Raw genomic sequence first — 16,118 nt, forward strand, 5'->3', positions numbered from 1 at the left:
CTAAGCTGTCTGAGGCAAAGGTCAAAGCCGGTGTCTTCGTCGGACCACAGATAAAGAAGATCCTGGAGTGCAATGAATTCCCCAAGAAGCTCACTAGTAAGGAGAAAGCGGCTTGGAACAGCTTTGTCGCAGTGGTTCGGGGCTTCCTGGGCAATCACAAGGCCGAAAACTATGTTATTATTATTTGTTTATTTATTATTTGTTTATTTAGCAGACGCCTTTATCCAAGGCGACTTACAGAGACTAGGGTGTGTGAATTATGCATCAGCTGCAGAGTCACTTACAATTACGTCTCACCCGAAAGACGGAGCACAAGGAGGTTAAGTGACGTGCTCAGGGTCACACAATGAGTCAGTGGCTGAGGTGGGATTTGAACCGGGGACCTTCTGGTTACAAGCCCTTTCCTTTAACCACTGGACCACACAGCCTCCACACAGCCTCCTCCTATGGAGCTGGTTGAGACTCTGGTGAAGAACTACGGCACAATGGGCTGTAGGATGTCACTCAAAGTCCATATCCTTGATGCTCATCTTGATAAATTCAAGGAGAACATGGGAGCGTACTTGGAGGAGCAAGGCGAGCGCTTCCACCAGGACATACTGGACTTTGAATGCCGCTACCAAGGACAGTATAACGAGAACATGATGGGAGACTACATTTGGGGGCTGATTCGTGAAAGTGATTTACTGTATAATCGTAAATCTCGAAAAACTACTCACTTCTAAATCTTTTGTAGTCATTTATGTATTACTTTAGTATAAATACATGTTAATTTGGATTCATATGTTGTTTTTTTCTGACTTTATGTGAACGAAAAGACACAAATTCGCCCGTTTTCTCATTGGAAATAGGTAAATTTCAAAATATCACTGTCCTGGTCACAAAAGCAAAGTTTGTGGGGAATAATAGCCATTTTCTATACTTTTGAGGCATAAACAATTAGGAAATAACACTTACTACCTAGGAACAAAAATTGTGTTACATAGTGTAATGTAAATTATTTAGTCACTCAATGTATCTTTTGTGAGGTATCCACAACAGCAATATCACAAACAGCAGTCACATAAAACCAAAAGAGATTTATTAGAGTTTTATTAGTGCCTGTGTGCACTAGGTATTTCATAGGACTGAAAAGTAAACGTAATTTTTACCCATTATTAAAGATAAACAAACTGACAATTAATAAGATGGCCGCAGATACTGTCTTAATAAATTATTTGAATTACTGCAGGGTGCAAGTCTTCCCAGTTACTTTATAAACTTTCATATATTAAAATAATACATTACTTTTATTAAGTTTGCGAACTGAAGGAGAACTTTAACTGTGAATGTATATGTGTTATTGATTGTAATGATTGTTGGGATGGATACGTATGTTTTAATTAGGCTTCTAGTTTTCGGGTTTTATTTTTGATCACGTGATGTCCCTTTAAACATATTTTGAGCCGATTTGCTTTCTTAATCAAACACTAATTACCAAATTAAGTTGTTTCTTTTTACCGTCATATCTTGATTGAGTTAACAGCGTGCATTGGTCTCACCTGATTCTATTTGAACCTGCATTTCGTTGTGGCGCTAATCGCCGAATTCAGCTTGTCCACTGCGTTAATTTATAGTAGTGTGTCGCTAATTTAAACAATCTGGTATTCAGTTAAGGCTTAACAACTATCAATTAAGGTTTAAAGTAGGGTGACCAGAGGGCAAATGCAAAATCGGGACACTTTCAGTTGGTGAGATGGAGGAAAGAGAAACCTCATGAACTACTCCACAACTCAAGCGACGCATCTTTCTTCTGTAGATAGGCTTTTTTTATTCCTTCGCCTTCCTGTATGCATTGCACTTAGGCAAAAACAAAAACGTAGAGAAATATATTTTTTTTTTTAAATGCTCCAAAGCGGTTAACTTTTTTGTTTACTGTTCAGATGACAGCGGTGTTTTAATCAGCCTATCAGTGCGTCTATACTGTCTTTTCTGTGACCTGCTGTGCTGTATGTATTAGGTGGGACAAAATCAGTGCTCCATTGTTTTGATTTAGGTTGCTAAAATCTATTTTTCAGCATTGGACATAAAAAAAATTACCTGTTTACACAGCTGCATGGTTTCAGTGTATATTAGTGTATGTAGTGGCAAGGGAATGGAAATGGAGAGGAGAGAGTGCGTTTAGTTATCAAGCCCCCAGACTGTGGAACTCATTGCCCTTTTCTATTAGAGATGTTGCTTCAGTCAATATTTTAAAGTCAAGATTAAACACATATTTTTACTGTTTAGCCTTTTTAACCTGACTTACAAATATAATTGCTTTTATCTATAATGTTTACTAATTTCCTGTTTTCTTAAATTGTCTTGAATTTTGCATTTATATGATGTATTATGGATAGTATTATCAGAATTATGTGTTATCTTATCATTTTTACTACTTCTTGATATTGCATACTTCTTTCTGTTTTAACCAACATGCAAAGCACTTTGAGATACTGTGGTATGAAAGGTGCTATATAAATACATTAAAATTGAATAAGCGGCTCTCCAGATGTATGCAAAACTGTAAGCATGACATACAGACAGACACATGTAAGGACAGACAGAGACCCCGTGTGTACACCCCCTCCACTACATCCCCAAGGACAGACACTCCCTGTGTGTACACCCCCTCCACTACATCCCCAAGGACAGACACCCCCTCTAAGAAATCCAAGGACAGACAGACACCCCCTCCACTACATCCCCAAGAACAGACGGACACCCCCTCCACTACATCCCCAAGAACAGACAGACACCCCCTGTGTTTACACCCCCTCCACTACATCCCCAAGGACAGACACTCCCTGTGCGTACACCCCCTCAACTACATCCAAGGACAGACAGACACCCCCTCCACTACATCCCCAAGGACAGACAGACACGACCTCCACTACATCCCCAAGGACAGACAGACATGCCCTCCACTACATCCCCAAGGACAGACAGACACCCCCTATGTGTACACCCCCTCCACTACATCCCCAAGGGCAGACAGACACGCCCTCCACTACATCCCCAAGGACAGACAGACACCTGTGTGTACATCCCCTCCAATACATCCAAGGACAGACACGACCTCCACTACATCCCCCATCCCCTCCACTACATCCAAGGACAGACACGACCTCCACTACATCCCCAAGGACAGACAGACACCCCCTATGTGTACACCCCCTCCACTACATCCCCAAGGACAGACACTCCCTGTGTGTACACCCCCTCCACTACATCCCCAAGGGCAGACAGACACCCCCTATGTGTACACCCCCTCCACTACTTCTCTAGCTACATGCAAAAATCTAAGTGTGACATACGTAAGCATGACGGTCTCCACTATATCCACAACCCTTAAATGCTTATAAACCTTTTGATCCTTGGTCCACAAAACCAAGGGGATACTATGTTTTATGTTGTGGAATAGCGAACTATGCAAGCATAGCATTGCAGGTAATCATGTGCTTGTATAAAAGGGAAAGCATTCTTATCACACCTTGCTCCTCCATGATCTCTTATCAACGGGACAGGACAGAATCCGTAACGGCCATGTATCACACAACACTGCCCATTACACAAGCTTTCAAAACACTTTTTTGGCCCACCAAAGATATTTAAAAGGAATGAATTATCAAATTTGCTTAATCCTTTAACATACCCAGCATGGCTAAACCCACTGAATATTACTAAACAAGCAGAACTAATTGTTTCAATTGCATACAGTTTATTTTTCATGTTAATAACATTTCGGTTTTGAACGGTACAAACCGACAGTGTCGTTTGAACCACAGCACTGGTGTAATAATGTTAGAAAGAAATGTGGAAACTTGCAAACGTGAAAAGCTTCTTTATGCCAACAGGTATAATACTTTTACTCTTACATCTCCGCACATTGTGTTTTTAAGGCACAAGATAAAGTAAGTACATGGAGAAGGCATTTAGCTTCCATTGGAAATCTCTGCAGTATTCCTTCAGAGACATTATTAATTTCATGGCCCACATAGGTACTGTTGCGTCTGTTGAATTTGCATGATGCTATAAAAATGTGAAATTGTTAGCAAAACAGGAAAAGAAAGCTCTGAAGGAGTTGCTGTAATCACTTTTACATTTAGAACCACTCCAATCAATAATCTTCATTATTTCCCTTCATTTAGTGTAAAACACCGTTTAAAAAAAAAAAATTAAATTACAATTGTGCCTTTTAAGCTGTAAATGTAAATATAAAGTAAATACTTTGTATACATTCATAAATATGTACCTGGCTGTGACATGCAATACAATCTCTGAGCTTCATCCAATTGTTCCCAATATAACGTCCCTTCTAAAAAATAAAAAGATGGCTGTAGATCTGCACAACCAGGCAGATTTTTTCGGAGTGAAAGCTGCAATGTATTAGGTATAAAAGCATGCCGGTCTATATAGTATGTGGTACATTATCACTTGTCACTACAACATTTTTTTATTGTAATGTTGAGGCGTTAATAAAGTATAGTACAATAAAATAGCAAGAGAAATACTGCATGTGCAATTTTTTGTATACATTTTTTGGCTTTAAAACCCAAGTGGACCAACAATGAAATAATTGTCTCTTTGGCAGATTTTTTTTACATACGAAACAAACAAAAAAAAATAATTAAAAAAACAGCGATAGAACCCGACAATACATGAGTTTACCTGCAAAGCACGTGTAAAAGTGGATAAACCTTCCTTTTAAATGACTAAGAAAAAACAAATAATCCTCCCTCTGCATCCCCAGCCTTCTCCAAATCATGGTGCATATTAACATGTTCACATCACCGACATACAAAACAAAGCAGGAAGTCAACCGGAACAGATTCAGCCAAACATTCTGTTATCACAGTATTTTCTGTTGACACTTCTTTTTTTTAACACACCACATGCTTCCTTTATGTTGTATTGCACAAAATAATTAATAAAAAAGGGAAAATTAGCATTAAATTGGGTAATAAACAATTGAAAAAGTGACAAAAGCAATTTACAATAATAAAAAACAAAAATGATGTTCCCATTTGGCTAAAATAGAAAGCTGTTAAAAAAAATAATGCTGGTACATTTTGTGATGATAATATAGCTGATGATGAAAGCTTGGTATAAGTGCGCTGCGGTACTGTCCTGGCATTTAGTCTAGGCTTGCACTGATTGCTGGGTACCATCTTCTGTTAGGTCATACCTGTAAGATAAAGAAAACAATATATCTTTATATAATAATATATGGGCTGCAGTACATTACGAGGGGTTATGTACATCATAAACCACAAGACCAAAGCCATACAATACGACTTCTTGACATCACAAAAGTGCAAAATGACTTTATTTTACCATGGGACATTGTCACTATAGCTACTATCCATGTAATATATACACACATCAATACAAAATAAAATGAATGTTTAATCCATTATTCTTTGGGAACTAGTTTAAACAAGCATGATACTTGTTTGTTCCATATTCTGTTTGTTTGTTTGGTTCTCATGCCTTTGGTTTTGTAACAGTGTCTGATTTTTAAAATATTTTATTTTGAATAAACGCGCAAGAAGTGCAGTTGTACCCTAGTCTGCTACTGTGCTGTGGATTCATTTCCGGGTCTGAAATCACCCCTACAGCCATCCGTGTCACACCATCTCATACATTTTTGGACTAACTGAAATGGTACTGGACACTTGTCCACTTGTTAATTCAAAGTCTGGATCATGGCTTCTTTGGGGTATTTGTGATGTTAGAGCTTATAGATTTGGCTGTTGGTCCCGCATCTCAAGGGCAGAAGGAAGCCACCACCCTCTGGAAGAGGAACTGGTCAGCAAGGTGGACCGTGACAAAGCAATGCACCCCGTCCCCCAGCCCCAAATATATTCAATCGTCACTCACCACTGAGTCCAGCCTTTGTTTATATCTTCAGATGTCAAATCTATGAGCGCCTGCAATTGCAGAAATGAGATTAGAATAGAATCATAAAAGATTATATACAGCAGATACTCCTTATTCTGAAAACAGTCATTAAAAGAGCTCTGAAATATGAAATTGTATTACCTAAAAGGGTATGTTGTGGCTTTGTCATCCAATATAGAGAAAAAACTCAGACCTGTGGACCAAATTAGGCTCACGGCAAAACCTGGAATGGCTCAAACTACTGCTGAATGTTCCAGAGGCCACTTTCACAAAGCACACGTTTTTAACTACTGTAGCAAGCAATCTGCTCAGCTAGTCTGACTGATGAAAAGGTAAACATCCTAAACACATCAAGAACAGCACCTGGGTGCCCTGTGCCCTAGTAACCAACCTTTCCCAGAAGGCCCTTGTCTTTTGACAGGAAGCCCCCACTGTTCTTCACAGCTACATCCAGGGTTCTTCTGGGCACTTCTATCAGTGAAACACTGAAGTCGAAACTAAAAACACAAAGAACACGTCAGTGCTACAGGTAACCCAGATGGTCTGGCCTTGTCTGACATCTAAAGAAATAGCTACCATTTCAGCTGCCAACTTTTTAGGCTTGAGTTTTTCCTACATATCTCCTAGCTAGTGCCAAAATATTTCTCTGCAACACAGTTTTATTATTATTGTATATTACTTGTTTTCAAATCAAATTGTGTTTTTCTTTTCATATCTTGACTCTAGAATACAAATAAGATATCTTCTCTTAATTCAGCTGGTCTGCCTGAATTTAAAGAGGAGTTATCAGGTAAGATTTCTGTGATATTTCATACCTCTTCAAGTTGGACTGTAAAGGTTTTTAACAATTTCAAACCAATTTAAATTGCAGTTATTGCAGTTACTGCTGGATTGCTGTTAATGTTCATTTCAAAACTGCAGCTGGTGCTGGTCACTTACGTCTCATCATACACTGGGTTTAGTGTCTTCTTCACCACTGCCGTTTTCCTCCTTCCTGACCTCCGCTTATCAGGCAGCAGGTACATTCGGATGTAGGGGTCTGAGCCGGCTTCACTGAAGGCTATGAGGTTACTGCAAATGAAATGCAAACTACAGTGAGCCTCCTGGGTTCAAATAAAGCTGGAACTCAAATCAGATCTACAGCTCAAAAGATTTGCATCACCCTATAGAAGTAACTAATTTTGCTTCACAAAGTCGAAATAAACCTGCTGGATAATGTTAATTTAACATATTGAATTACATACCGCTTTGTAGTTCCATATAAACTGACAAAACTTGAAAAATGTGTTATTTCGAAATCTGATATGAAATACTATACTGCTATTATGGCTTCTGGTAGACTTTATAGTTTCTTTGTTTACATGATGTTAAATAAAAGATCTAAAATAATGTTCATATAGTTTTTTTTTTTTTTTTTAAACTATGTCTCAATACTACCATTCTAGGTGATGCTAAACTGTTGGCCAGAGCTGTATAACCACATAAAACATCAGTTTAGCACAGCTTGAGTTCTAACTGTTTTGGGTTGTTCTGGTCGTTTAAAAAAATAAAGCATCCCTTCAGAATTTCAAAATGAAGGCATTAGCTGATCCGAGTCTCTGCTTGACTTCGTTTCTTGTAAGTTACCCTTATGTAGCACAAACACGCCGCTGCTCAAACCAGCACCCAGAATCAGTACTACATTCAACTCACCGACAAGCATGTACAACCACAATCAGTCTATTCCTCTGGGAACTGTGTCTGACTGTCAGCTGGACTTGGCCCAAAGGCATGTGAGGAGGCGCTGTTCCGCTGTAAACAAACACACACACACTATCATTTAACATTCCTTATTAGTGCTTGTGCAACTTCAAATTGAAAAATAAAACACATCTTTGTGACTAAAGAACCATAACCCTTATCAACATTTACCGAATTTTCCAGACCATTGGACTTTATCGGCCACATTTAAAGAAAAGCAATAACTGGAAATGAAGACATTCTCTATCTCAAATTGATCTGAAAGAAATGAATTAACAAAGGCACAATAGCATGCTCTGCTGCATGACTGCCTAAACAGTATTACCTACAGCTACACTCGCCAGCTCTTTTTTATTTATTGCCATCTTGTTTAATGATCTTTCACTCTGCCCTATTTAGGAAATAAATAAAGTATATCTAGCTACCTTCATTCCTGAAATATGCATGCAAAACATAAAAGACAAATTAAAATAAACTTTATGTTCCTATTTTTGCCACTCACTACAAGTTTTGTAGCTATTAAAGGTAAACAGTTTGCTGCTTGTATGTAGTGTAACATTAACAGATGTATTTTATTTTCACACAAAAAATTCTGCATTTGGTACTGTATTAAGACCTTGATATGTCTGACCTTATACATTTAAATGTGACTTCCTGCTGTAGGTCAGCCGCACTGTCTATCTAGCAACTAGATAATGTGACCTGAAACACAAGAAGTGGTGAGGTGCTAAGAAGCAGCTGATTAATCTCTTAAATAGTGAAATCTGCATACTCTGAATTGGGGATAATGCTGCCAATACCGTTTACAGCTAAGAAAATGAACTTAAAGCTCAGTGCATTACTTATTGTATCTAGGAACTACCAGTAACCTGAATCCTCTGAAAACGCTGGTTAGAAAACACCACAGGGTGGTCTTTATAGGGGGTCACATCTGAAAAAAAAAACATCTTTTTAGAGCCTACGAGGCCCAGAAACATTTAAGCCAGGTATATAAATAAGTCAAGATTGAAGACTTATTTATATGCACAGGCCTTTTTTATCATAGTCTTTTTATTATTACTGTTTTTTTGTTTGTTTGTTTTAAATATACATGAGTGGAAATGTATTCACTTTTATTTAAAATAGTCTTTTTATTATAATCTTTTTTATGCTTTTTTAATGTTTTATTATGCTGTGTGTATTATGTTTTCTGTAAAGCATCTTGGGGTCTATGACGTAAGGTCCTATATAAATTAAATTAAATTAAATAAATAAATAAATAAATAAATAAATAAATAAAAAATGAAAACAGTCTATTTCTTAACAACATCATCATCTAGAGATTGTAGTGCTTCAGTAAAATATGTACTGAATACCTAGTGTACAAGACAGTGTAAGAGAAGTGCTATGGTAGAATATGTTTGAAACATACAAAATATACTCCAACACTAATAATTTTAATTTAAAAAACCGAGCACCGTCCGCCCCTCCCCCTCCAACTTGTGTTCCAGAGGCAAACCTTTAATTTATTAATTCGCCATCATAACAGCAAAGAGTTTTATAGCGTAAGCTATATTAAAAGAAATGTCTCGAAACCCCTCTGCTGTTTGGGACCAAAACAAAAAAAAAGTTGCAAACTGTGCAAGCGACTCGTATCATGGAGTTATTGCCAATTTCTGGAGTCACTTGACAAGCGTAAGTTCATATTACTATTAGTATTATTAATATTTTTAGTAGTAGTAAAATGTGACTGATAACCTCCTTGGAATGGTGACTGCTAAATAAAACTTTGCTTTGCCTAAGTCCGCTGCAGTTGGTTCTGCTGCAATGCAAGCTTACTGTACAGATCGCAAGCAGCCTCAATTACATGTAAATAAACAACGTGTATTTTTATTTCAATTACAAAAACATGATTACTGTTTTATATAATATTTTTAAAATACATGTGAATGTTTTATTCAATTTTTATGGATTACCTGTAAAATAATAGGATTTTCAATAAAATATAAACAAGTAGCTATGGTGACGTCACCAGTAAATTATGCAAATGAGTACCATTGAAGTTTCGAACCTTCCTTCGCTAACGTGTTCCAAATCTTCAAAGATCAAAATGTACCCTTCGTTGCAGCCCTAGAAAACACTAATACAATACTGTGGTATGATGTTTTATTTATTTCTCTCTCTGCTCATGGAAGCCGTTCTTTTTTTAAATGGGCGAGCTGCGTTTGGCGTGCTTACTTCTGCAGGTGACGCAGTCTCTGCCGCAGCTCCTGGGTGGCGTATGGGTGGGAGATGTCTGAGGCGATGCTGGGAGTCGCCTCCTTTGCCGAAAGGTGGGTGGGAGAGCCAGGGTAACTTGCGATGTTCAGATTGGAGCTGCTTTTGTTGAGATCCACCACCCGCTGGGGAGAAGATGAAGAAGCCCCTGGGTTCTCATAGGATTCTGGCTTTCTATTGATATCCATGCTGGAGGTGGACGCCGTGGCCGGTAGGTTGGAGTCCGTCTTCCCAGACACAGTGGGCTGAACCTTCTTGCCATCCTTGGTGAAATTGGGAGACTTCTTTACCTGGACCAAAGATGGCTGGCCTGACTTCTGTTGACTCTCAAGGGAAAGTATCTGCAAAGAGAAAGCACAGTCAAGACTTACTATCTGCAGCAATAACCACAAACATATTCCGTCATAAGGAATGTAATGCTAGTTACGGTGGTTAAAGGAGCAGCCGATTCAGAATAGAGAAAGAAACAAGTGAGCTGTAAGAAATAGACAATTCCAGGGTAAGGGATTTTAGAAATGTAACATGGAACAGGGTCAAAACGTACTGAGGGACTTGCATATCATCCTCTGTGAAGTTTTACAGTGATGCACTGGTCGAAAGAGGATCAGATCTACTTGTACCTATCCAGAGTAACCCAAAGCTGGATTTATTTTAGAGCATTTCACCGCACTGGGGAACCTATCCATCGTTATCCAGAGATTATAGAAACCAGGACCGGTGGACACAGTTGGAAAATTGAATGGAGACAGACTAACAGTAGGACAGAGGGTAGAAGGTTTTCTTTTTTTTTTTATAAAAAGAGTGGTGAGTATGGAATGGCTTACACACTGCCAATACTGAGTCATTGGGATCAATCAAAAAGAGCCTCTTCTCATTTGTAACATTTCTTATGTTCTTATCCCATACAGGGATAAAAAGAATGTCTTGTTTTACCTATGACCTTTAATGTAGTTACTGTATTTACTCTAGTAAATCAAATAGGGAAGAAAATGTCATTTTTTGGTTATCGGGAACAAAACTGATAAAACAATGAGGCAGGTTTAAAACAATGGTTACATTGCTCAACATCTGACAAGTGTGCAGGCACTGTGTGATCTGGCTCTGCCAACCATTCCAAACAGTCATGAAGTAACAACAGTGTAACACAATCAAAGTGAATACTCATACAGCACACCTGTAGGCCACCGACACAATTAGAATGTGTAGATTGTGAAGATAAATAAAGATTTGATCTATCTGCTGATAATATATACGCACAAGTACAATTCATTAGAAGATAAGGCAAATACAGAGATCTTAATGGCTTTACACACACAACAAAGCAGCAACAGAATGGTTCAATCCCACCTAGACTGTGCAACACCTACTCTGAGTGCAAGCTTCAGCTTTATGGTGCTGTTCGGCCCAGAGCTCTTGATGGGGAAGCGCTGGGTCAGGGTCATTTCTTCAGCTTCCATCAGATTAATAAGAGGCAGGTTTACAGTCCCCAAAGAGCAGTCGTGTTTCTCATCTTTGATCTAAAGAAAACCACAACAACTGCTAATCATTTCTTCAAAAACTCATGCCTTTTTTTAAGCTTAAGCTAATGCAAGAATTCAAAATGTTACTCCTTTTACAGAATACAAGCTAAAACTATTGTTTTTTTTGTTTGTTTGCTTTCTGATTTATTTTAACGGTATATTTATTTTTCCCATCTAAAAAAAAATAAACAAATAAAATATAAAAAAAATGTAGAGCACCTCAATATCAAGTTCCTGTCTCTTTGGGTTGTGAATAAGGAATGTGAATGCTTCCTCCCACACAGGCTCATTGGTCTTGTACCGAACCTGAACACACAACAGAAAACCACATTTAAATAAAGATATTAAAAAAGCTTTTTTCTTTTGCATCTCTATGAACACGCAAATATATTGCATTGATATTATAGGAGGACTAGCATGTCTGTTATTAATAAACTAATGTTGAGACAATATGTCAATGTTTTTACATGTGTAAAACGTATGTTAGCACATCTTTACAAACACATTGGCTTGAAAGGAAATGTTTCCTACATCTTAAAAGAAACACTGAACAATACTTCAGTTCTCCACAAGAGGGAGTCCCTTATGCAAAACAAAAGCACACTGTTTTTGCAGCGTGAAAGAGATAATGACTCACCTTGCTTTCATATGTAGTATGGCCAACAGACAGCTGAACAAATGGATTAGGGTCGCTGCTTACCTTCTTCCCTGACTATGGATACAAAAAGAAAAACGTTAGCAGATATTCTCCTAGCCTTGTTTATATAGAATAGAAAAAAGGCCCATCTTCAAAAGATATTATTGAGAAGGTACAAGTATGCTTGACAAAATATGTGCAAATAGGCTATCCCTCAAATTACTTTATTAATTTGTTATGTAATTGGAATTGTACACATGTACTGCATTCTAAAATATGTCATATATCCCTCTTGAACAACTGAAAGTCTTGCAGATTCAGTGCAAAAGAAGCAGCTTAAAATACTATACCCTTCAAAGTGAAAATAGGTTTTAAATCAGAGCTTTAAAAAGCACAAGGTGATTTGCTGTAAAGTTCATAGTACATAATTAAGGCTGTAATTTTTTCATGTTTTTCACGTTTTCAGTAAAATGTACCCTTTGCTATGTAATATGTACTTATCCATGAAAATTCCTATTTCTGAAAGAATAGTGTAAATATACATATTTTCATCACTTAAAAACTTATTAACGCACTACCTGTTACACTGCATTTAGGAACCTGGCAGCCTCTTTAGTTTGCTTCCGATAAATGATTGAACACTCTGCATAGAGCTGCGCAAATTCTTTAAAATGTCTTCAATGAAAAAGACACCAGCTGCATCAAAGAAAGATCGCTCTGTCCAGTACAAGAAGGGGACATTTCACGTGTCTTGTAATTTTTATATTTATTTATGTTTTAATTTGTTTGATAATTCACTGGTGATGAAAATAGAATGTCTTTAAAAGATGGACATAAAAAAACTAAATATTATACAATTTAGCATTTACTGTTTTTCAGGCAAGCATTTAAATATTTAGGAACATTTGTTGTATAAATTACTCTAGAGAATTTTTTTTTTGGATGTGACAATGCTATTTTTTTCTGGTTTAATACATATTATTTTTAAATCATGAAATATCTTGAAATATCTATTTTTAGACTGAAATGGTGTGAAATAAGCCATTTTCTACCATGAAAATAATACATCCTTATATATAGTACTGTTTTGATCTGTTCACTGAAATCCAGACTTTGGGTAACAGTGCTGCTTAACAGGGTTCTTGTGATTTTCTTGTCAGGGGTGTCTGGGTGACGGACATGTATGCACTGGAAACATTGGACACTGGACACTGGGTTAAATCCTACCTTACACTGTATATTATAAATGTTTTCTTATGATGGCAATTACCATAGCCCCACACCAATCAACCGCCACCACAACAAGACAATAACAAGTTACTGCTATTAAAGGTTACAGTTAACTACTAGACTCCTACCAAACTAAACATCTGTATCGTGTAGGTATTAAAGGGCTCCAAGTTAGATAGAAAAGCAATGCATGTCTTTATTTTTTTAATCATGTTTTCTGAATCTGAATTGATACATTTCTTTAGACATAAAATAATGACGCACCATACTGTATAAAGGCGCACTAAACCTGGGTAACAGCACACACACACAACAAAAGGAGTTACTCCAGGTTACTATCATCCTGATCATACAAAAAGTATTCCACTATATCACACTGATCCCTGCTCTTGGATCTACAGCTGTGGCCAAACGTTTTGCATCACCCTATAGAATTAACTCATTTTGCTTCATAAAGTCGAATGAAACCTGCAGAATAATGTTATGTTAATATATTGAATTACATGATGTTAAATAAAAGATCTAAATTAATGTTCACATATATATATATATATATATATATATATATATATATATATATATATATACACATATATATATATATATATATATATATATATATATATATATATATATATATATATATATATATATATATATATATATATACACATATACATATACACATATACATATACATATACATACACACACACACACACATATATATATATATATATATTAAATGATGTCTCAATCCTAAAATTCTAGGTGATGCATCACTTTTGGTCATAACTGTACAGCAATGTATTTCAGCCCTAAAATACCAGTACATTACACTAGTTCCACTGCGTTCATAGATTGTTATCAGCAACCACAAAACCCTTGAAATGGGAAGAAATTGTAAAAATATGGCAACAAATAAAAGAAAAATGAGAAGGAAATGCAGGCGGATTTTGTTGCTGTATTTCCATGCATGGTCACATTACCTTCAGCTTTTGCACACGTTTCTTCATTTCTGATGGATCTCTCTTTTTGAGGCAGGAGAGAATGAACACACAATGGGTTATTAACTCATGCAACAGCGAGCTTGGTTAATTCATGGTAAGTAGCAAGGTGACAAAAAACAAAAGGGGGACAATGACAAAGTTAGCACAAGTTTTAAAAGAGTCCCTTTTCCCCAGGACAGCACAATTCAAATGAATGCAGAGGAATACAATGTGCAAAAAGTTATTAAGTGTTAAGCTATCTCTCCAGTCACTGCGTTTTTTTTATTAAGAACTCATTCGATGTAATCATCTCTTGCCTCACGGAAATGGAAAAAAGTTTAGGTTTGTACTTTTGGATATTTGATGTTCTCATCTGTGTTTTCCTTCTTTTTGATTATTATTATTATTATTCTTTGTAGAAAATTACATTTTTAAGCACCAGAAATTATTTGAGCTTTATTGCAGGAGGTCTTTACACTCTGCCGCACACTGTGCACTCATTAGGTCCCACTGTATAGCACATGTATCCGTTTCCTGTTCATCAGGTATGTAAATATGTTAAAGATACTCTACAGTAAGAACTCTACCTACTTAACTCATCTCTTTTGTGGTCAAGGACGATGTTAAGTTTCTGGAGAGATATGCCACTCCCCATGTGAAATGGTAACAGACACAGCGCCCATGGGTATACAGTACCATTGTGAATCAGTTAGGGCAGCAGGAATGAATCAGGCAGCGCTGAATAACATGATGCCAATGGGACAGCAAGGCAGGTACCAGAAGGGAGACCTGGCGAGGGCACACCCCTTTGGATTGGCTTGGTCCCTGGACGAGTATCATGTCATGGAGGGCAAGGTTTTGGTACAGTGAGCATGTCACTTTACCACCTTCACCCCAATTGGTACTCATAGAGTGTATTACTGTACATACCCATGTCCTGGGTCCATCACTGTTTCATGTGAGGAGGGGCAAATCTCAATGGAAACCTATCATTGACCTTAAAAAAACAAAACTTTGCTTTGCAAATATTTTATTCTTAATGTGCAAATTAAACAACATGCCATGCTTGGAAAAACCTCCGGGAGACAGGGCAATGCTTTCTAAAAGAGTCACTTTGTGAGCAAGGACAATGATTAATTGTTAGTGATGATGAAAATAGTGGGCAGCTTTAGAACGACAAACAGAGACTGTGTTGCAAGTAACGCTGGTAGAGTAATAGGAGCAGGCTGTTGACCGCAAAGTCAGGCTCGGCCACGACAAGCTTAACAATTTGTTTCCCGTTGTATTAAAAATGATCAGTGTAAGATCTGCATTAGCCACTGTTCTCTGTCTGTCTTTACCAAACAAAAAAATAAAATAACCTCATTTTTAAAGCTACAATTGGATGCATTTCTATCTGTAGCTTAAAACTGGGAAACACTTTTAAATCCTACACAAACCGAGGGTTAAAAATAAAACGTAACAAAAACAGCCTCAATATGTTAAACTATCCTACCATGCGGTAACAAAATAAATCAACAATCAACATGCTTTCTTGCACACAAGGTGGTGTTTTTTGGTTGCTGCGGCAACACCAGATCACACTGTGGCAGAACTCGGATGCAAAACACTACAGGACTCACAAATAATGCTCTATGGAGCGAAGCAGTATTTTCACAAAAGACTAGGCCAGAAGCTCTCCTCTCTGATAAGTATCCGCACCCAAAGTTCCCTTCAAAGACACTCTTAAGAAGAGGGAAATGGAGAAGAGAAAGCAAAGAATGATGGGAGTAAAAATGAGTCGCTTTCTGTATGGTATTCCCTTACCTACCCATGCAATACACA

At 37.3% G+C, this 16,118-nt stretch overlaps 1 protein-coding gene across 4 annotated transcripts in view; it reads right to left on the reverse strand.

The window, feature by feature from the left end:
* Window positions 1-3,847: 3,847 nt before the first annotated feature.
* The window catches only part of LOC117394334 (extended synaptotagmin-2-like), a 64,301-nt gene continuing 52,030 nt past the window's right edge, over window positions 3,848-16,118 (reverse strand). Inside the window, exons 14-24 of one of the 4 annotated variants that reach the window (XM_033992479.3) lie at window positions 15,917-16,018; window positions 14,295-14,336; window positions 12,076-12,150; window positions 11,658-11,744; window positions 11,286-11,435; window positions 9,880-10,259; window positions 7,615-7,713; window positions 6,862-6,993; window positions 6,314-6,419; window positions 5,902-5,951; window positions 3,848-5,206 (exon numbers count right to left, since the gene is read on the reverse strand). In XM_033992479.3, the coding sequence (XP_033848370.2) occupies window positions 5,161-5,206; window positions 5,902-5,951; window positions 6,314-6,419; window positions 6,862-6,993; window positions 7,615-7,713; window positions 9,880-10,259; window positions 11,286-11,435; window positions 11,658-11,744; window positions 12,076-12,150; window positions 14,295-14,336; window positions 15,917-16,018 (1,269 nt within the window). In that variant the 3' untranslated portion in view covers window positions 3,848-5,160. The remainder of the gene's footprint in view (window positions 5,207-5,901; window positions 5,952-6,313; window positions 6,420-6,861; window positions 6,994-7,614; window positions 7,714-9,879; window positions 10,260-11,285; window positions 11,436-11,657; window positions 11,745-12,075; window positions 12,151-14,294; window positions 14,337-15,916; window positions 16,019-16,118) is intronic. The other 3 variants (XM_033992482.3, XM_033992481.3, XM_033992483.3) reach the window with 3 other exon arrangements.

This window comes from Acipenser ruthenus, chromosome 3 (assembly GCF_902713425.1).
Source record: "Acipenser ruthenus chromosome 3, fAciRut3.2 maternal haplotype, whole genome shotgun sequence".
Taxonomy (NCBI): Eukaryota; Metazoa; Chordata; class Actinopteri; order Acipenseriformes; family Acipenseridae; genus Acipenser; species Acipenser ruthenus.